At 36.9% G+C, this 22,855-nt stretch overlaps 1 protein-coding gene and 1 non-coding gene across 3 annotated transcripts; one reads left to right on the top strand and one right to left on the bottom strand.

Moving 5' to 3' along the window:
• Window positions 1-1,690: 1,690 nt before the first annotated feature.
• LOC146937728 (uncharacterized) lies at window positions 1,691-4,538 on the top strand. 2 transcript variants are annotated; one of them, XM_085751898.1, is made up of 5 exons: window positions 1,691-1,918; window positions 2,861-2,916; window positions 3,636-3,738; window positions 3,871-4,059; window positions 4,232-4,538. In XM_085751898.1, the coding sequence occupies exons 1-5, from the start codon at window positions 1,871-1,873 to the stop codon at window positions 4,400-4,402; spliced, it is 567 nt and encodes a 188-aa protein (XP_085608024.1). In that variant the 5' UTR covers window positions 1,691-1,870; the 3' UTR covers window positions 4,403-4,538. The 2 variants fall into 2 exon arrangements, with proteins under 2 accessions (XP_085608024.1, XP_085608025.1); XM_085751899.1 differs by lacking the exon at window positions 2,861-2,916 and having other exon boundaries at window positions 1,695-1,918.
• A 10,325-nt stretch (window positions 4,539-14,863) lies between these two features.
• Window positions 14,864-14,970, bottom strand: LOC146937727 (small nucleolar RNA R71). The gene has a single exon (XR_015033797.1). It is a non-coding gene; the product is annotated as a small nucleolar RNA R71 (small nucleolar RNA).
• Window positions 14,971-22,855: the final 7,885 nt, after the last annotated feature.

Raw genomic sequence — 22,855 nt, 5'->3', positions numbered from 1 at the left:
TGGCAAAATGTTATTGGTTGACTGTGTAAAGTTCTTTTACACTGTCAGAGCACCCCAATTAAACTCATGACTGAATTATGTCACTATATAACTTGAGTGATCTTTAAATACCTTTAATGATATGCAACCGAGGGATATAAATACTTGCTGTCATTTCCTGAGTTATGACGATTTGTATTATATACATGTATCCAAAAGTCAGAGTCTAAAACTCTAATGATCTTCAAATTGTCATAAATTTCTGAATTTATAAATTTTCAATTGGGTAATATTTGAGACTTAAAAGTCTCTCACGGTGATAAAGGTCACCCATCACTTATTATTACAATTTATTTACAACTTTATTTATATAAACCATTTGTGACATTTGAAGGATACCGTGATAGTAATTTCTAAGTATTTAAAACTTGATACAAAAGAAGTGTCCCCAAGATCTTGCATCGCTAAACTTTCGTTAGAGATTTTTTTTCCACATAATTAATATATATATATATATATATATATATATATATATTTGTTGACTAAATAAAATATAATCGACACATTAATTTTGAAATATAATTTTACTTCAACTAAGCTTACTATCACAACTCTCCATAATATCATCTCAAAATCAAATGAGACAATTGCTTTATGAGAACTTTTAGCAACAATAAAGAGACAAATTTCTTAACTCATACGTGAATTCATGACTTTGCAAATCATCTACTTTGTATCTATTCACACATAAGTTTTCTTCGGTCGCACCATATTGTATCATTAATATCGCCATTAAGAAACACTATATAGACATCCATTTTACGTAGCTCCAAAATTATAACAAGCAAACTAGTATCACAACTTTTTTAATAGAGTCTTTCAAATATACCAAATAGAATTTCTCTTATTAGTCAATTCCTTATGACACCAAATGTCCTAGTTTTTTAGGGTATTGAACTTAATCTATATGAATTAATTTCTTAATTTGATTGAGAGGAAGAACAATAATGACCTCACGATTATCCAAATATACTATAATAATAGTAATTATATGAATTAGTTTGGAACTAATTCTTCCTCAATCAATTTTTTTATATTACCATATCTCTCCCCCAAACTCAATATCTTCAAGGAAACTTAACAATTTATGTCTCTAAATTTCCTTAATTTGTGGGACGAAACAATTATAGTTTTCAAACCCTTAAACAATATAGAATGTCACAAGTCATAACTGAATTGACTCTAATAATTGAACTTAAAAGACACATTGAATCATCATTTGAAAATAAAACTCAAAATATTTTGATTTATTCAGAAAGAAATTAAAACAAAAAATAATATCTTGATTTATTCAGAAAGAAATTAAAACAAAAAATTAATTCAAATAATGATTCACCAAATTGTCTTTTAAATACAAAAAATAAGTTAGTAATGACAAACTAAAAATAAATCAAAAATGAATAAAACAATCTTTATCGAATTTTATTCATTTTAAATTGATATGTCTTTCAAGATCATTGGACATAAGTTAGTCAAGACTAACTTTCTTTATTTTACCTTATCTTTTGATGTATATTCCTAACGAGTACTATTTGATTTTCTCTTGCTTTAACTTTTCTTTACTTTCACACTTTATGAATTGATCATTTAAAGGATCATTTCTAACTTTAACAGTTATAAACTTAATTGTGAAAAGGGAATACTAAACGCTGAAGAAAAAACTAATGCAGAAGATGAGGTCAAATTGGAAACAATTTTAAAGATTGATGAGATGCTTACACATAGGAGCTACAATCAAGAAGTATCTGTGGAAAAAACAGCATGTGCCTGATAAAGCACCTTCAACTGCAGCATTTAACTAAACTAAATTGACAATCATGTTAGTTTCTCTATGTTTTTGGACTTGCAGCCTCATACCTCTGGTAATGGCAGTGAAAATGTAAGTTTGGAATTCATTTCCCCACTTCATATGTACACATGACATTTGATGGATGACTCTATTGTCTAATAGACTGGAAAACTCTTTCATTTGTTTGATAAACATATCTTAGGCTTTTAATGAAATGTTTGATTTGGAAGTGAAAATTCCCCTTAGAGCTCTTAAAATTAAATAGGAATGAAGCCCTTGTGAGCATGCCCCCGTTTTGTTATTTATAAGTTGGATCTTTGGATAGTTATTTTTAGTTTTTTTTTCTTCTGTGGTTTGTATCTACCTTGCAATTTCTTTATGTATGGTATTCCTATTGAAGAGATGACATTTATGTGGTGGAAGCATTGGTTTTGGAAATTGATATATGTATGTATGTATGTATGTATGTATGTATGTATGTATGTATGTATGTATGTATGTCTCTGTGTGTGTCTCTCTGTCTCTCTCTCTCTCTGTGTGTGTGTGTGTGGGTGGGTGAGGGTGGGGGTGTGGGTGTGGGTGTGTGGGTGCGTGCGCGGGCACGGGCGTGGGCGTGCGCGCGCATTGAGTGAGATAGATTGTAATTGTACAGTTAAAGAAGAATCTGCCATTTCTTTCGAAAATATAAAACAAAAAGACAAAAGCCACTGAATATACAAAACATATATGTTAAAACGAAAGCTTAAAGTGAAACTTCAAGTAGATATCTTATCAAGGTATCAAGGTTATAGAAAAGTTACTAGATATGATCAAAGATTAGTCATTTCATCAAAGATCACGTTAGTCATTCTGTTTCGCTTTATTTAACATCTTTCATTCTTTTAGACCCTCTTTGCCTACGCAAGCTAGGCCTAATAGGAACTTTTATTTAATATTTTCATAATGGAGATAATGGTGTTGTGGGCTTTTGTCTGAGATCACATTCGCAGTGTAACTTTGGTTTACACTAAAGTTTGCCATTTTCAATGCTAGATTTTAAATAGTAAAGTTAGCCCAAAAACGAAGCAATTGGGGATCTCTTTGCTAAGGTACTAAGTTATTCTATACCTATCTTCCCCCTCCCACCAGCTATCTTACAATTTTCAGAAAATTAAGGTTTTTTTTTTAGTCAGCTGATTTAACTCATATTTCGTATGTATTTTCATGTGCTTTTTTTCTTATACTGATCATGTTTTTGTCAAAATTAAATATCATAGGTAATGTATTGGTTGAGACTGTTAAGGATATAACCAGGTTGTTCTTGAACCCTCAAATAGGGGAAGTTGTTCAGTTTAGGAATGGATATGTGTTGAATAATGTATTGCTATAGTTATTGCTGAGTATTAGTTGTAGACCTTGATCCTTTTATGTATTTTTACTGCATGCAAGCTTTTCCGAGCTGATGCACGATGTCCTTTGATTAAAAATAAAGTCAGTCTCAGTCCCATTATTCCTGATAGTTCACAGTTTAGACATATGTATCCTGTTACGGCAGTTCATGAATTGGTCCGTTCTGTCGAGGATGGTGTGTTTGTTGTTTATCGAAAGGTTGCTGAATTCCTTCAATCTGATACATGGTGGTACCCTCTTTGTGTATGTCAAAGAATATGAACTCCCTTGAATGAATCATATTACTGCAATGATTGTTATCAGGGGATTTTCAAAGTTGTATCAAAATAAAAATTAAAAACCTTTCTTAAGTCAGCCATTGTTTGTTTATTCATTGGTTGGATTTGTAAGTTTTTTTTTTATTTTTCTCATTTCACAGATGCATGGTCAAGTTATCTATGGTTGTTGGAACTGGCTCAGTTGTGTTTGTGTTCTTTGATGATCTACTTCATGGCATCAGTTCTAAGACTTGCAATATTTTGGTAAGGATTTTGAATTATCTAGGGAATCAGCACTGAAAACACCTGGATGATAACTTTATAGTATTTTTTTATAATAGAAGTATTTGGCAGAATTTTATTCTTATTGGTATTTTGTTGTTCCTTCTACATCAGGGTCATAATACTGCAGCCAGTTCTCTGGGAATGGAACAACTTAAAGGGAAGAATTTCCTATTCATTGTTAAGAAGCTTCACGGAATGACCTCTATTTCTGATGATGTCTTTGAAGTTGTCCGGATTACGGATGATCCTGTAATGATTGATGCCTACCATGCAGATGGGAGGGACTATACCCCTCAGAAGGTATTTGGATTTTGCTGCTTTGTTTGAGCATGCTATGGATATTTTAAACCATCATTAGACATTTTTCGATGTTGTTGGCTAATTTTTCTCTCATTCTCCAGTCTAAGTTCCAGTCTAATTTTTCTGACAATATTTAGTTGGTTACTAAAGCATGTTAATTTTTTTTTTCTAGCACTGCCCCAGTTTGATCTCGATCAATGTCATTCCGGACACACAAGAAAGCATTACATTGCAGGATTGGAATAGGATTCGAATACCGCCAAAAAATATGAGTGCAAACTTATCACTTGAAATAGAGGTCCGAATGAAAAATATTTTGGGGAAGATTGGAACAAATTTCTGAAGGATAGTAAATTGCGTCAAGGGGATAGCTTGGTCTTTGATCTTGAGGACCCTCCTAACTATTTGTTGAGATTGTCCGCTAGAAAATTCGTCATTAGACTTACAAGCATATCACATTATATTTTCTGAACTCAATTTGTCTTGCTCTGATATACTCCTTATATTTTTTTTTTGCTCTGACATATTTTTATGTTTGTAAAAAAAAAATTTCACTATCTTTTTCCTATTTCTCTCTTTTTGTCTTTAGTTTTTAAACTTTTTGTCGATGAAAAAAGGGGGAGTAGATGTATAGTGTTTATAGGCTCTGAGCCCCATTAATTTAAGTTTAATCAAGTTAAATTAATAGGACCTTCTTCTTATCTCTTAGTCTATTGATGTGAGAATATTCTGAGTGTTATTGTGCTTTTAAATGATGAATTTAATTAACATGGATAGAACTCAGGGGGGGAGCTTACAAAACTCACCTTAAAGTACTATTAGACTCAGCGGGACCTTACAAACCTCAAACCCTTATCGTCAACTTGTTAATTAGGTTAACAACAATTGCACATTTTTAAATACTAATGTTTGTCATCATCAAAAAGGGGGAGATTGTTGGAACAAAATGTGTTTAACAATAAACCTTTGAGAGTTTTGATGATAACAAGGTATTAAAAAATTTCAATTGGATAAGCTAATATTTGTTCAAGTGTACAGGACCATAGACAAAAAGTTGACATCTTAAATAGGTTCTGGAAGAACAAAAGAGAGCTAAGGAATCAACAAAAAGGAAGCTTAAAGCATCTGAAGAGAAGTGCTTCTGAAGTTAAAGTGCTTCTGAAGACAAAGTGCTCCTGAAGTGATGACGTCATCAAAAGCAAGTTCATCAGAAGCATCTCATCAGAAGCAAGTTCATCACAAGAAGTTGAAGTTCATCAGGAGATGCAAGACTTAAAGCTTTAAGGGATGTTCAATGGATTTAAACTCGTCTAAGCATTGTAGAAGACTGGAAGAGTGAAACAACGACCATTTTGAAAGGATTTGAAGGCATTGGATGCTTGTTCTTTAAAGAGAGTTGACAAAGTACAATTGTACGAAGTGTACAACCACTACCTCCACTACTTTGTTTTGTCTCTGCTACAAGACAAGAAAAACAACTCTGCCTGCAACGATGTTCCTTCACATTGGGAATGGATTTGAAATTGATCCTTCATAGGACAATAACCATATCAGGCAAAAGATCATTGGTGATTGATCAAAGCTTCAAACGACTCTTTTTGATGTGCTGCCAATTCATAACGCTTTCACACCTCTATATAAAGGAGTGAAGACTTAGAGATTGGCAAGGACTCAACAACAATTTACAAATGCCAAAACTCTGTTGAAATTGTTCTGCATTCAAAAGTTCACTTAGAATTTTTGTTTCAAAGTTCATATCTTAGAAATTCTAGAGTCTTAAGAGTCTGTATCTGATTTGTATTGTGAACACCACTGATTGTATATCAAGTGTTCAACCTCAAACATTTTTCTTTGTAATTTTGTTTGATTATAAGTCTCTTGCAGTTGTGCTTGAGCATTAGAAGTCTCTTGATTGTGTTCAGAAGCATATGAAGTCTCTTGCAGTTGTGCTTGAGCAGTTTGAAGTCTCTTGCTAAGTTTAGCAGTGAGCTGTTGTAATCATATATTACATTTTAGTGAACTCTCCTTGGAAGTGCAAGGGAAACAGGACTACTTCTGTAACAGCCCGATTTTTCGCTAGATTTATTTTATTTATTATTTATGTGTGCTATATGTGCTCTTATATGATTATTGCCTCTGTGTGTATTTTTGGTTGGGAATCGTAGAATTCGGTGTTAGAAGGGTGTTTTAGTCATTTTGGACTTAGGGGCATTTTGGTCATTTTGAGAGTAGGGGTAATTTTGTAATTTGGCAAAAAGTTATTTTTAGTGTTTAGTGAGAGTTATTATTTTACCAAGTTACTAAATTATTTTATTTACCGTTAAGTGACCGTTAGTGTTATATTTTACCGGTAAGTGAGTAGTAACATTTTTGAGGTTGAAATAGAAATGGTTTAGGCCCATTAAGGTTTGTGAGATAAGCCCAATTAAGTGAGCCTATATAAACTAATGTTAGTGAAGAGATAGGGTTACAAACATTTTCATTTCATTTTTCATTTGAGAAGAGAAGAGATAGAGGCTAGAGGGAAGAACAAGAACAATGGTTAGAGGCATGAGGGATTCATCATCTAGGAGCTAAATTGAAGCTTGGGTTAGAGAATCTTGGTGCTAGAGGTAAGAGGGTTAGGTTTCAACCGTAATTCCTAACTTTTTCTTTTTACCCATTTTATGAAATTGATGAATTGAACTTAATTGATTGCAAATTCGTGTTCATGTTTTGATGCAATGTTTGAGTATGTAATTTGAATGTTAATTGAGTTGTTGGTGAGGAAAATACATGCTTAAATTGTGGTTATATGTATGCTTTGCATGTTTGTCCAAAAATGATGATATCAGGTGTTTTTGTGATGAATTGTTGATGAATTCATGATGGTTAATTGTTGTTGTTGTTCAAAGATGATGCTGTTGATGATTGAGACCTTGGGTAATCATAATGGTGAAGTTTGCTATGAACTTGTCTTGTTTTTGAAGTTTGATGAAAAATGGGTCAAATGATGATTTTTGTTAAGAGAATGTTTTGGGACAAATTTGATATGGATTTGTGTGTCTTTTCATGTTTAGAAATGTTTGGATAAACCTTGGAATCAAATTTGGGCATTGGGGAGTCAAAATTGGGGTTTTGAGGTGAAAATGGCTCTTTTTCCTGAGATTGGACTGTCATAACTCGCAGTTGCGAGCAAGCTTACTCGCAACAGCGAGTAACTGGTAACTCACAATGGCGAGTAAACCTACTCGCAGTGGCGAGTTGTACATAACAGAATTTCTGTTTTACATTCTCGCATCTTTTTCCCTCGTTTCAGTCGTGAACTGGTTTTTGGTACAAACATGAAAGTTGTAGATAATATTTTTAGCTTTCTAAAGGCGTTGGTTTGAATTGAATATGATATTTAGTTTTCAAGTTATGGGGAAAATACTCTTGAAAAGTTTTGTCGAAAAATCCCTCATAACTAGTTCTAAATCGACCCAATCCTTGTGGAATGTTTTTAATCTTTAAAACTTGATTTTTATGAGTTCAACTAAGGCGGTTAAACTGTGATGTAGTGAACCTACTTGTTTTTCTTTGAAAATGGGAATTTTTGTGAAAAATGGTCAAGTGAGACGAACTTAGGAATTTTCGGTAATTCTCCATACGTGGCCGATGAAATGTTATGTAACCTCTACTGCATGTATAAGTAACTTGTGAGGGTACATGGCATAGGCAATTGAGCTTGTAGAATTGGTTTTTGTTCATAACCTCTAATTATCTTATGTTGTGACTTTGAGAGACGAACTTTGTTGAATATGACCTTATCAGCTAATTTTCTTGTGAATCTTTATTATTGGTATATCTTATGCGAAGATGATTGGTTGTGTATGTATATATGTGACAACTATATGTTGCTTGAATTATGAATGTTGTTGGTGATTGTATATATGTTAAGAGGTGGTGAATTGTTGTTGTTTGCATATATACAAATATTGGTGATGTTGAGGTGAATTGTTTGTGTGAACATATGCATTGTAGTTGAGTCATATGTTCATGCATACATGACTGATGGTGGTGGATTTTATATCCAATTGAGGTGATTACGATGTTTTTGTTGCTTCGAAGGTGACGACCTTGAGGTGTTTTGGCACCACATGCATCTAGATGAGTCTAGAGCCATTGCATAAACTGTTGGTGGATTGAATTGCATTAAGATGTGTTTGATGGTTGATTTTTGCTAATTTTAATTGTGGATTGAATTGTTAATTGTTGATTGACAAGGTGACGTTGTGATATGTGTATGATACACTTGTTGAGTTGAGCTTGGAATGATGGTAATGAATTATATGAAGGTTGTGAATGCTTGTGAATACATGTTTGAATTGTTATTCTTGAATATATTCTTTCATCTCCAATGTTCTTATTTAAATCTTATATGGATTATGATGATGTAATGCTAACCCTCAGTGGTTTACCACCTACCTTCCTGTATGGACGGGTAGATGGAGTGCAGGATGCTTAGTTTGTTTGCTTGATGATGCCGAGGAGTGTAGTTCCTCTTTTTATGCAAGTGTCTAGATTAGGGCTCTGATCTAGGGTAGTTCTTGCATGTTGGTTTTTATTTTTGGACTATGTATTTTGGAGTTGAGATGTTATTTGTTATTTGAGAATTGGAGAATACAATTGTATTTTGTTGAGATCTGGAGATGTTTTATGAATTATATATATGTTCCACTGCTATGTTGTGTAACATGATCTTTATGCATGTATTTTTGTGGTTTGATTCGAAGACGTAGCATCTATTTCTAGAATATGTTTGTATATTCGCGTGTTTTACCGCTTATTAGAAATAGGGTGTTACAAGTTGGTATCAGAGCCGTGGTCAGTCTTGTCCAGACTAGTAGACTAGTGTTTGTGGATACTCCCTGTTAGTATGTGAATGGTAATGAGTTACCTTCGGTACTTGTTCTTGTGTTGTTGTGCTGTTGTTCTTATATGTTGGTTGGTTTCATGTAGAAGTGGGATGGCTGGTGGTAGAGATGATGCGGCGATTGCTCAGGCTTTAGCTTCGATGGCTCAGGTGTTGGCTCAGGCGAATGAGCAGGCGGCAGTTGGTCATCGTGATCCTGGTGAGGCTGAGGAGCGGAGGTTGGATCGTTTCTTGCGAAACAGTCCGCCGACGTTCAAGGGTAGGTATGATCCGGACGGAGCTCAGAGTTGGGTGCAGGCTATGGAGAGGATCTTTCGTGCTATGGTGACTAGTGAGGACCACAAGGTCAGGTTGGCTACTCATATGCTTGCTGAGGAGGCTGAGTATTGGTGGACCAATGCTAAGGGGAGGCTTGAGGCTGGTGGAGCTGTGACTTGGGCTAGGTTCAAGACTGAGTTTATGAGGAAGTACTTTCCTGAGGATTTGAGGACTAAGAAGGAAGTGGAGTTCTTGAACTTGAAGCAAGAGAACCGTTCAGTGGCAGAGTATGCGACAAAGTTTGAGGAGCTTTCGAGGTTTTGTCCGTACATCAATGCTGAGGATGCTATGGTTTCCAAGTGTGTTAAGTTTGAAAGCGGTTTGAGGCCCGACATCTACCAGTATATGTGTATTCAGGAGATCCGTTATTTTGATACTTTGGTGCATAAGTGTCGTATGTTTGATGAAGCTGGGAAGGTCAAGGTGAATCATTACAAGGCGATGAATGAGAAGAAGGGAAAGAGTTATGGATTTGGGAAGCCGTACAACAAGGACAAAGGAAAGAAGAAGGAATCTGGTGGAGGCTCCAAGTTGAATGTTGCTGAGCTGAGGTGCTACAAGTGTGGCACGATGGGTCATTTTGCTAATGATTGCAAGGGTGGTGAGAAATGCTACAAGTGTGGGGAAGCAGGTCATAAGGCGTTTGAGTGCAAGAATGAGATCACTTGCTACAATTGTGGTGAGATGGGGCATATCAGTACTAAGTGTACCAAGCCGAAGAAGGCGGCGGGAAAGGTGTTTGCATTGAATGCGGAAGAGGTGGAGCATCTGGATAATCTCATCCGAGGTATGTGTTTTATCAATAGTACTCCTTTGATTGCAATTATTGATACTGGTGCTACTCATTCTTTTATCGCGGTTAGTTATGTTGAGCGTTTGGGTTTGGTTGTGACTCTTGTCTCGTGGGATGGTTATCGATACCCCAGCTAGTGGTTCGGTGACTACTTCTTTAGTGTGTGCTAAGTGTCCTGTTAGTTTTGGCAATGTTGATTTTGAGTTGGATCTTGTGTGTCTTCCGTTGAAGCATATGGACATGATTTTTGGTATGGATTGGATGTTGACTTTTGGTGTTAACATTAATTGTTTGACCAAGAGTGTAACGTTTTCTAAGCCAGTAGCTGAGGAAGGTGGGAAGTTCTTGACCGCGGAGCAAGTGAAGAAGTCTTTAGATGGAGAAGCTAGTGTATTCATGATGTTTGCTTCCTTGAAGGAAAGTATTGAGAAGGGTGTTGGTGATTTGCCGGTAGTGCAAGAGTTTCCAGAAGTTTTTCCGGACGACATTATCGAGTTACCGCTGAAGAGGGAAGTTGAGTTTACAATTGATTTGGTACCAGGAACGATTCCTATTTCGATTGCGCCTTATCGGATGTCTGCATCAGAGTTGGGTGAGTTGAAGAAGCAGTTGGAAGAGTTGCTCGAGAAGCAGTTTATTAGGCCAAGTGTTTCTCCGTGGGGTGCTCTTGTGTTGTTGGTTAAGAAGAAATATGGAAGTATGAGGTTGTGTGTGGATTATCGGCAGTTGAATAAAGTGACGATTAAGAATCGGTATCCGCTTCCGAGGATTGATGATTTGATGGATCAGTTGGTTGGTGCGGAAGTGTTTAGAAAGATTAATTTGAGATCAGGATATCATCAGATTAGAGTAAAGGCAGAAGATATATCCAAAACTACATTCAGAACGAGGTATGGACACTATGAATATTCTGTGATGCCATTTGGAGTATCCAATGCGCCAGGTGTTTTCATGGAATATATGAATAGAATATTTCATCCTTTTCTGGATCGTTTTGTGGTGGTGTTTATAGATGATATTTTGGTGTATTCGAAGTCGGAGGAAGAGCATGCCGAGCATTTGAGGATTGTGTTGGGAGTGTTGAAGGAGAAAAGGTTGTTTGCTAAGTTGTCGAAATGTGAGTTTTGGTTGCAGGAAGTGAGTTTCCTTGGTCATGTGATTTCTAAATGTGGTATTGTCGTGGATCCGTCTAAGGTTGATGCAGTGTTGCAGTGGGAATCACCTAAGTCTGTTTTTGAAGTTAGAAACTTTCTTGGATTAGCAGGGTATTATCGGAGGTTCATTGAGGGATTCTCTAAGTTGGCGTTGCCATTAACACAGTTGACTCGGAAAGGGCAAGCTTATGTTTGGGATGCTAAGTGCGAGAAGAGTTTCCAAGAGTTGAAGAAGAGGTTGACGTCAGCTCCAGTGTTGATTTTGCCGAATCCGAAGGAATCGTTTGTTCTGTATTGTGATGCTTCTAAGATGGGTCTTGGTGGTGTGCTTATGCAGAATCGTCAGGTTGTGGCTTATGCTTTGAGGCAGTTGAAAGTGCATGAGAAGAATTATCCGACTCATGACTTGGAATTAGCGGCCGTTGTGTATGTGTTGAAGATTTGGAGGCATTATCTGTATGGTTCTAAGTTTGAAGTGTTCAGTGATCATAAGAGTTTGAAGTATCTGTTTGACCAGAAGGAGTTGAATATGAGGCAGAGGAGATGGTTAGAGTATCTCAACGATTTTGATTTTCAGTTGAGTTACCATCCTGGTAAGGCGAATGTCGTTGCCAATGCTTTGAGTAGAAAGTCGTTGCATATGTCTGCTTTGATGGTTAAAGAGTTAGAGTTGATAGAGCAGTTCCGAGATTTGAGTTTGGTTAGTGAGTTGACACCGGAGGGTGTGAGACTTGGAATGTTGAAGCTGACGAGTAATATTTTGGAAGAGATCAAGAATGGTCAGAAGGAAGATTTGGAACTTGTAGATCGAGTGGTGTTGGTTAACCAAGGTAAGGGTGGAGACTTCATGTTGGGTGAGAACGGTGTTTTGATGTTTCGCGATCGTGTTTGTGTACCAGATATTCTTGAGCTTAAGAGAAGGATTTTGGAGGAAGGTCATAGGAGTAGTTTGAGTATTCATCCGGGAGCAACTAAGATGTATCAGGATTTGAAGAGGTTGTTCTGGTGGCCTGGAATGAAGAAAGAGATTGCGGGATTTGTGTATGCTTGTTTGGTTTGTCAGAAGTCTAAGATTGAACATCAAAAGCCGTCAGGTTTAATGCAACCGTTGTTTGTGCCAGAGTGGAAGTGGGATAGTATCTCTATGGATTTTGTTGGAGCGTTGCCGAAGACTGTTAAGGGTTTTGATTCTATTTGGGTGATTGTTGATCGGTTGACGAAGTCGGCACATTTTGTTCCTATTAAGACCGGTATGTCTGTGGCGAAGTTGGCTGAAATCTACATTGAGCAGATTGTTAGATTGCATGGTGTTCCTTCTAGCATTGTGTCAGATCGGGATCCGAGGTATACTTCTAAGATTTGGGAGAGTTTGCAAGCTGCTTTGGGGACTAAGTTGAGGTTGAGTTCCGCTTATCATTCCCAGACTGATGGTCAGACGGAGAGGACTATTCAGAGTTTGGAAGATTTGTTGAGAGCTTGTGTGTTGGAGCAAGGTGTCAGTTGGATTGAATGTTTACCGTTGATGGAGAAAGTGCTTTGTTAGGACCGGATGTTGTGCAAGAGACTACGAAAAAGGTTAAGATGATCCAAGAGAAGATGAGAGCGTCTCAGAGTAGGCAGAATAGTTATCATGATAAGATGAGGAGGGACATTGAGTTTCAAGTTGGTGATCATGTGTTTTTGAGAGTGAATCTTGTAACCGGTGTTGGTCGTGCTTTGAAGTGTCGGAAGTTGACTCCTCGTTTTGTTGGACCTTTTGAGATTGTTGAGAAGGTTGGAGTTATAGCGTATCGGATTGCGTTACTGATGACATGCTGTCATTACGTAATTTTTAGGACTTATTGTGACATTTTGTTAGAGTTCTCATGCAATTTTCACTATTCCGGGGTACAAAAAGATGAAAAACTGAAGTTCTGCCAGACCAAATCGCGCCACGCCAAAATGGAGCCTTGCCGCGATTTTGGAACAAAAAATACACACTTCCTGTAAAGAGGAAATCGCGGCACGCCTATATACATGGCGCGGCGCGATTTTGCAAGGTCAGGCCCATAAATCTCTATAAATACTGCACTCAGCCAGAAGAAAAGGAGTTACGATTTTGGAGAGCAAAGTGCGATTTTGAGACATCAGAGACGGCTAGAAGGGCGATTTCTTCAACCTTTTACCAATTCATGTATGTTTTAATTATTTCATTGATTATGCTATTTGTAAACTCGATTATGAGTAGCTAAATCTCTTAGAGATTAGATCCGAGATGAATCTTTGTAACCCTAATTGACACATGTTGTTGTGAAACTCTATTTTGTTTATGAATTCAATTATAGTTTATTCAATTCAATTGTTCTTAATGCTTTTTATATCTTGATCACATATAACTTGATTTCGTGAGAATGAATGACCACTGACCATGGCTTTCAACTTAGACCTAATTGAATTGTTCTAATAAACAGGGTTAGTCTAGGAATAGATAATCGTTTGTTAGTGATAATAGGTTAACGTTCGGTAAAACCTTCAAGAATTATTAGACCACCTAAGGAATTAGGGGCTGTAGTTTAAGAAGAGGGTCCTAACTCAAGGGATTGATTAGGGCTATTTTGTTAACCATCGTAAATTAGAAGAGGATTCATAACAAATAGGTGCAGTAGACCAATTAGGGGAACTTAGAGGATTCGATGGATCTGATCTCATCTTTCTCTCATATTTTCTTAATCAAATCTAATTTCTTTTATTTGATTTCATAAAATCAAACCAAATCTTCTGCCTAGTGGCAAAACAAAATAAACTTTACACATCCTAATTATATAACAAAATTGAGTTATTGAAGTTAAAAACAGTCCTCGTGGGATCGATATTTTTACTACTTCAATAGTATTTGGTGCACTTGCCAAACTTCTATCAAGTTTTTGGCGCCGTTGCCGGGGACTGTTGAATTATTTCAACAAGGCAATTACGTTATAATTTAGGGTTTTTGCAATTTAATTTTCTGTTTTTAATTTTTATTTTTCTGTTTTCATATTCACTTGATTACTTTGCGTTGTGCAGTGCTACTAAGGTATTTTGCTGTTTATGCGAGGTAAACAGAGCTCAGACGACTTAGAGTACGATCCGGAAATTGAAAGAACTGCTAGAGCACTTCGGAAAGCTGTCCGGTCGCAAAGGTTAGCTCAGTCCGTTCCACCGGGTGTTCGAGAACAAATACCGGAGCCACTCTCAACTGAATCTGAAACGATCTCTTCTCCTAAATATGCAACTATGGAGGGAGAAGGAGTTGTACCACCGAGACCTAAGCTAGGAGACTACGGGTTAGCCACTCATCGCGGTCAACTGACCCATACTTTTCAACCAGCTAACCCCGTAGCTTTCGACATCAAGACAACTGTCCTCAACGGTTTGAGGGACAAGCAATTCGATGGGACTGAAGCTATGAGTCCTCATGAACACTTGAGCCGCTTTGCTGAAACCTGCGATTTTTGTGTGCAACCAGCCACCGTGACGGAAGCACAAAAGAAACTAAGGCTATTTCCTTTCACCTTGACGGGAAGGGCAAAAGATTGGTTGCTAACAATACCAAACGGGACTGTCCAAACATGGGAAGAGTTAGAGCTGAAGTTCTTGGAGAAATATTTCCCTATGTCTAAGTATTGGGACAAGAAGATGGAGATCTCTAACTTCAAGCAAGGAGAAGGTGAATCATTGTATGATGCTTGGGAGCGATTCAATTTGCTTCTTAAGAGGTGCCCTAATCATGAGTTCACCGAGAAACAATACCTCCAAATCTTCACTGAGGGGGTAACACCAAACACTAGAATGTTCTTAGATGCTTCCGCGGGAGGTAGTCTCAAGAGCAAAACTGATCATGAAGTCCAAGCTTTAATTGAGAACATGGCTGGAAATGAGTATCGGGCTGAAGCTAAGAAGAAAGAAAGAGGAGTGTTTGGGGTGAGTGAACAAACTGCTATCCTTGCTAACCAAGCAGCTATGAACAAACAAATCGAAGCTCTAACTAAGGAGTTTCAAGGCTTCACTTTGGCTCATAAGCAACAACAAGTGGCTGCAATCAAGTGTGACTTATGTGGTGAAGAACATCCCAACGGTGAATGTGTTCCAGAAGGATCAAGTGAAGAAGCTAACTTCATGGGAGGTTATCAAAGGCAGAATCAATACTACAATTCAGGCATCAATAAGCATCCAAATCTAAGCTACTCAAATAACAATGCTTTGAACTCTCAGATGCTCACTCCACATCAACAACAACAAAGGAAGCCATCAGCTCTTGAGGAAACTATGATGAACTTCATGAAGATGACTCAAGGCAACTTTGAAGAGATGAAGAAGAGTCAAGAAGCTGAAAGAAAGAACAATGAAGCTTCTAGGAAGATGCTTGAAACTCAACTGGGGCAATTAGCTAAGCAATTGGCTGAACAAAGTAAAGGCGGATTCTCAGGTAACACTAAAGACAACCCTAAGAATGAGTCTTGTAATGCTATTGAATTGAGGAGCAAAAAGGTTTTGACACCTTTAGTTCCAAAAGCCCCAAAGAAGGTTGGTGATGTAGTTGAGGTGGAGGAGAATGATGTAGTTGAAAAAAATGATGAGGGTGTAGTTGAAAAAGAAAATGATCATGGAGTAGTTGAAAACGAAAGGAAGAAAAAAATAGAGGGAGAAAAAAGTGAGAAGTTAATTGATGAAGATTCAATCTTGAGGAAGACGAAGAGTCAAATATTGAAGGATGGAGACAAACCACAGGTCATTCCATCATATGTGAAGCTTCCATACCCTCACCTTTCAAAGAAGAAAGAAAAGGATGAAGGTCAATTCAAGAAGTTCATGCAACTTTTCTTACAACTTCAGGTGAATATTCCTTTCGGCGAAGCTCTTGATCAAATGCCGTTATATGCTAAGTTCATGAAAGACTTGTTGACTAAACGAAGGAAGCCTAAGGATGATGAGAACATTGCACTTTCTGAAAATTGTAGTGCTATTCTTCAAAAGAAGCTGCCACCTAAGCTGAAGGATCCTGGTGCATTTACTATCCCTTGTTCAATTGGACCGGTAGACATTGGTAGAGCTTTATGTGACTTGGGAGCAAGTATCAACCTGATGCCTCTTTCAATGATGAAGAAGCTTAAGTGTGGGGAACCAAAACCAACAAGAATGACCATTACTTTAGCTGATCGGTCAATCTCTTATCCTTTCGGTGTGCTTGAAGATGTGCTAGTCAAGGTTAATGACTTGGTGTTCCCAGCAGATTTTGTGGTCTTAGATATGGCTGAAGATGAAGCAATGCCACTCATTCTTGGAAGACCTTTCCTTGCAACTGGTCGTGCTTTGATTGATGTTGAACGTGGAGAGTTAATGTTGAGGTTCCATAAGGAGCAGGTAGTTTTCAATATCTTTGAGGCAATGAAGCACCAAGATGAGAACCACAAGTGTTACCGGATTGACGTTGTTGAAGAAACAGTCGAAGAGAACTCCCTTGAATCTCAACCTATTCAACCTATGGAAGGAGAAATTGTTAAGCCTATTGAAAGTAAGGAAGTGGTTGAAGATGTTGGGGTGACAGAGTGTGTCAAGCAACTTGAAGTAAGCACAGATCAAATGCAACAACAATTATCAGAAGACATCATTGACAATAAGTATGGGGGATTGGAAACCTGGAACAACATGCCTAAGACTACTTTCACTAATCCATGTGGTGTATTTGCTTATAAGAAGATCCCATTTGGAATGCGTAATGGGCCGGCTACTTTTCAATGGTGTATGCTTTCTATCTTCTCTGATACAATAGAAAGAGTTAGGAGGTACTATGACAAAGGGGTGGTAAGGAACAAGCCTTTTGAAGAAACTGTGGATCTAAGGAAGTCTGGTGCACAAGGAACTTTCAAGGGTAAGGAACAAAAGCTGAAACGGTACCGTAAAGGAGGACTCCCAAACAATGAAGAGGGAGAGACATCAACTGATCCTTAGGGATAGTCATCAGTCAAGCTAGTGACGGTAAAGAAGCGCTGAGTGGGAGGCAACCCACTAGATTTACTTTGTTTTCAATTCATTTTTCTTTTTAATGTCGAAGTCCATTGAACTTATTTCCTTATTGTAATTGCTCCTGCACTTGTTTATTATTAATGAATTTGTTTTGTTTCATGTGACCTATTCCAGTTTAGTAACAGTTGTTTGATGAAACGGTATTCCAAAAGTTCTAAAGGAGGGGTGACTTGATTCAAAGGCGAAGTGTACGGCGTTGCTAGGTAGTCACATACTCCCAGAAATCTCAGCCATAAGGTTCATTGCCAAATTTGTTTTTCAATTTACTTATATTTAGATTAGTTTTCCATGCAACTACATTTCTAGAACTTGCATTGTTTCTCTATTATTGATTGGTCTTTGTCAATTACACACTGAGGCAAAAGTGCTTGGTCCTGTGAGCCTTTTTGAAGCCTACCCTGTTTTAATTTGTTGAATTTATCCTTTCTTAACCAACTGTGAGCCGGTAGGATTAGAACTTTTTGTTCGGTGACAAACTACATTACAAGCCTAGAGACTTTTAGGACTTGTCCCTTAATGTATTTTCTGAGTTAAGGCATTGTAGAATGTTGCTAAAGATTAAGTTTGGGGTTGCTATTGGAATTTGCAACCAACTAAGTTTGGGGTGGGGGTACTAGAGAATAAGAGAACAAAAATGAAAGAAATATGAAATTGTCATGCAAAATACACACAAAAATGGTGTATCAAAAAAAAAAGAAATTGAATGATGAAAAAGGGACAAAACATTGAAAATCCGAGTAACTTCAAACTCGATTGTCCCTAAATGTTAAAAATGTTCTCTAGTACCTTTGCATTGATTGTATTTCCACAAGGTGAATGAATGAAGGATTGAATTTTGTGCTTTAACTTCCGTAGGAATGCCTAACTCAAATTTTGTGTAGCCTACTTATCCAAATATATCCCACCTTCACCTAAGCCGCCCCGTTATAACCCTAAAGACCTCAAAAGTGTGTAATGATATTGACTTTGATTGATGTTTAGAAACTTTTCAAGCGTATAGTAATATGTAGACCTACATGTCGACTGGTAGAACCCTATTTCATATTGATGCGTGGAGTTGTGAACTGGTGGATACGAACAAGTCAAACTAGCTCATCTTTAGCTAGAAGGAGAATGAACTTCTGGGTACTGTCATTTTGTCAGGTAACTGTTATTTTACTGTCGTTTGTCACTGTTGCAAGCAAATTCCTTGAGGACAAGGAATGGTTTAAGTTTGGGGTTGTGATGACATGCTGTCATTACGTAATTTTTAGGACTTATTGTGACATTTTGTTAGAGTTCTCATGCAATTTTCACTATTCCGGGGTACAAAAAGATGAAAAACTGAAGTTCTGCCAGACCAAATAACGCCACGCCAAAATGGAGCCTTGCCGCGATTTTGGAACAAAAAATACACACTTCCTGTAAAGAGGAAATCGCGGCACGCCTATATACATGGCGCGGCGCGATTTTGCTAGGTCAGACCCATAAATCTCTATAAATACTGCACTCAGCCAGAAGAAAAGGAGTTACGATTTTGGAGAGCAAAGTGCGATTTTGAGACATCAGAGACGGCTAGAAGGGCGATTTCTTCAACCTTTTACCAATTCATGTATGTTTTAATTATTTCATTGATTATGCTATTTGTAAACTCGATTATGAGTAGCTAAATCTCTTAGAGATTAGATCCGAGATGAATCTTTGTAACCCTAATTGACGCATGTTGCTGTGAAACTCTATTTTGTTTATGAATTCAATTCTAGTTTATTCAATTCAATTGTTCTTAATGCTTTTTATATCTTGATCACATATAACTTGATTTCGTGAGAATGAATGACCACTGACCATGGCTTTCAACTTAGACCTAATTGAATTGTTCTAATAAACAGGGTTAGTCTAGGAATAGATAATCGTTTGTTAGTGATAATAGGTTAACGTTCGGTAAAACCTTCAAGAATTATTAGACCACCTAAGGAATTAGGGGCTGTAGTTTAAGAAGAGGGTCCTAACTCAAGGGATTGATTAGGGCTATTTTGTTAACCATCGTAAATTAGAAGAGGATTCATAACAAATAGGTGCAGTAGACCAATTAGGGGAACTTAGAGGATTCGATGGATCTGATCTCATCTTTCTCTCATATTTTCTTAATCAAATCTAATTTCTTTTATTTGATTTCATAAAATCAAACCAAATCTTCTGCCTAGTGGCAAAACAAAATAAACTTTACACATCCTAATTATATACCGAAATTGAGTTATTGAAGTTAAAAACAGTCCTCGTGGGATCGATATTTTTAGTACTTCGATAGTATTTGGTGCACTTGCCAAACTTCTATCAGTTACCACCATCTATGTCGAATCTTCATGATGTGTTTCATATGTCTCAACTGCGGAAATATGTGTATGATGCGTCTCATGTGATTCAAGTGGATGATTTGGAAGTAAGAGATAATTTGACCGTTGAGACTTGGCCAGTTAGGATTGAGGATCGTGAAGTGAAACGTGTGCGTGGCAAGGAGGTCGTTTTGGTTAAAGTGATTTGGGTTGGACCGACTAGTGAGAGTGTCACTTGGGAATCGGAGAGTAGGATGAGGGGTGCGTACCCGGAGTTGTTTCCTTCAGGTAATTTTCGAGGGCGAAAATTCTTTTTAGTGGGGGAGAGTTGTAACAGCCCGATTTTTCGCTAGATTTATTTTATTTATTATTTATGTGTGCTATATGTGCTCTTATGTGATTATTGTCTCTGTGTGTATTTTTGGTTGGGAATCGCAGAATTCGGTGTTAGAAGGGTATTTTAGTCATTTTGGACTTAGGGGCATTTTGGTCATTTTGAGAGTAGGGGTAATTTTGTAATTTGGCAGAAAGTTATTTTTAGTGTTTAGTGAGAGTTATTATTTTACCAAGTTACTAAATTATTTTATTTACCGTTAAGTGACCGTTAGTGTTATATTTTACCGGTAAGTGAGTAGTAACATTTTTGAGGTTGAAATAGAAATGGGTTAGGCCCATTACAGTTTGTGAGATAAGCCCAATTAAGTGAGCCTATATAAACTAATGTTAGTGAAGAGATAGGGTTACAAACATTTTCATTTCATTTTTCATTTGAGAAGAGAAGAGATAGAGGCTAGAGGGAAGAACAAGAACAATGGTTAGAGGCATGAGGGATTCATCATCTAGGAGCTAAATTGAAGCTTGGGTTAGAGAATCTTGGTGCTAGAGGTAAGAGGGTTAGGTTTCAACCATAATTCCTAACTTTTTCTTTTTACCCATTTTATGAAATTGATGAATTGAACTTAATTGATTGCAAATTCGTGTTCATGTTTTGATTCAATGTTTGAGTATGTAATTTGAATGTTAATTGAGTTGTTGGTGAGGAAATTACATGCTTAAATTGTGGTTATATGTATGCTTCACATTTTTGTCCAAAAATGATGATATGAGGTGTTGTTGTGATGAATTGTTGATGAATTCATGATGGTTAATTGCTATTGTTGTTGTAAGATGATGTTGTTGATGATTGAGACCTTGGGTAATCATAATGGTGAAGTTTTCTATGAACTTGTGTTGTTTTTGAAGTTTGATGAAAAATGGGTCAAATGATGATTTTTGTTAAGAGAATGTTTTGGGACAAATTTGATATGGATTTGTGTGTCTTTTCATGTTTAGAAATGTTTGGATAAACCTTGGAATCAAATTTGGGCATTGGGGAGTCAAAATTGGGGTTTTGGGGTGAAAATGGCTCTTTTTCCCGAGACTGGACTGTCATAACTCGCAGTTGCGAGCAAGCTTACTCGCAACGGCGAGTAACTGGTAACTCGCAATGGCGAATAAACCTACTCGCAGTGGCGAGTTGTACAGAACAGAATTTCTGTTTTGCATTCTCGCATCTTTTTAGCTTTCTAAAGGCGTTGAAAGTTGTAGATAATATTTTTTGGTACAAGCATGAAAGTTGTAGATAATATTTTTAGCTTTCTAAAGGCGTTGGTTTGACTTGAATATGATATTTAGTTTTCAAGTTATGGGGAAAATACTCTTGAAAAGTTTTGTCGAAAAATCCCTCATAACTAATTCTAAGTCGACCCAATCCTTGTGGAATGTTTTTAATCTTTGAAACTTGATTTTTATGAGTTCAACTAAGGCGGTTAAACTGTGATGTAGTGAACCTACTTGTTTTTCTTTGAAAATGGGAATTTTTGTGAAAAATGGTCAAGTGAGACGAACTTAGGAATTTTTGGTAATTCTCCATACGTGGCCGATGAAATGTTATGTAACCTCTACTGCATGTATAAGTAACTTGTGAGGGTACATGGCATAGGCAATTGAGCTTGTAGAATTGGTTTTGGTTCATAACCTCTAATTATCTTATGTTGTGACTTTGAGAGACGAACTTTGTTGAATATGACCTTATGAGCTAATTGTCTTGTGAATCTTTATTGTTGGTATATCTTATGCGAAGATGATTGGTGGTGTATGTATATATGTGACAACTATATGTTGCTTGAATTATGAATGTTGTTGGTGATTGTATATATGTTAAGAGGTGGTGAATTGTTGTTGTTGTTTGCATATATACAAATATTGGTGATGTTGAGGTGAATTGTTTGTGTGAACATATGCATTGTAGTTGAGTCATATGTTCATGCATACATGACTGATGGTGGTGGATTTTATATCCAATTGAGGTGATTACGATGTTTTTGTTGCATCGAAGGTGACGACCTTGAGGTGTTTTTGTACCACTTGCATCTAGATGAGTCTAGAGCCATTGCATAAACAGTTGGTGGATTGAATTGCATTAAGATGCGTTTGATGGTTGATTTTTGCTAATTGTAATTGCGGATTGAATTGTTAATTGTTGATTGACAAGGTGACATTGTGATATGTGTATGATACACTTGTTGAGTTGAGCTTGGAATGATGGTAATGAATTATATGAAGGTTGTGAATGCTTGTGAATACATGTTTGAATTGTTATTCTTGAATATATTCTTTCATCTCCAATGTTCTTATTTAAATCTTATATGGATTATGATGATGTAATGCTAACCCTCAGTGGTTTACCACCTACCTTTCTGTATGGACGGGTAGATGGAGTGCAGGATGCTTAGTTTGTTTGCTTGATGATGCCGAGGAGTGGAGTTTCTCTTTTTATGCAAGTGTCTAGATTAGGGCTCTGATCTAGGGTAGTTCTTGCATGTTGGTTTTTATTTTTGGACTATGTATTTTGGAGTTGAGATGTTATTTGTTATTTGAGAATTGGAGAATACAATTGTATTTTGTTGAGATCTGGAGATGTTTTATGAATTATATATATGTTCCGCTGCTATGTTGTGTAACATGATCTTTATGCATGTATTTTTGTGGTTTGATTCGAAGACGTAGCATCTATTTCTAGAATATGTTTGTATATTCGCGCGTTTTACCGCTTATTAGAAATAGGGTGTTACAACTTCTAGTTTGTGGAAGGAACCTGTATAATTGTTTTGTGTCTTTCTTCCCCCCCTCTCTCTCTCTCTCTCTCTCTCTCTCTCTCTCTCTCTCTCTCTCTCTCTCTCTGTGTGTGTTTTTATCCGTTGGAAGTTAGTCCTGAACATCACTTTAGAAGCAAAACTCACTT

This window comes from Medicago sativa, chromosome 3 (assembly GCF_051527215.1).
Source record: "Medicago sativa cultivar Bolivia chromosome 3, Bolivia_mono, whole genome shotgun sequence".
Taxonomy (NCBI): domain Eukaryota; kingdom Viridiplantae; phylum Streptophyta; class Magnoliopsida; order Fabales; family Fabaceae; genus Medicago; species Medicago sativa.
This window is presented reverse-complemented; position numbering and strand designations above follow the sequence as displayed.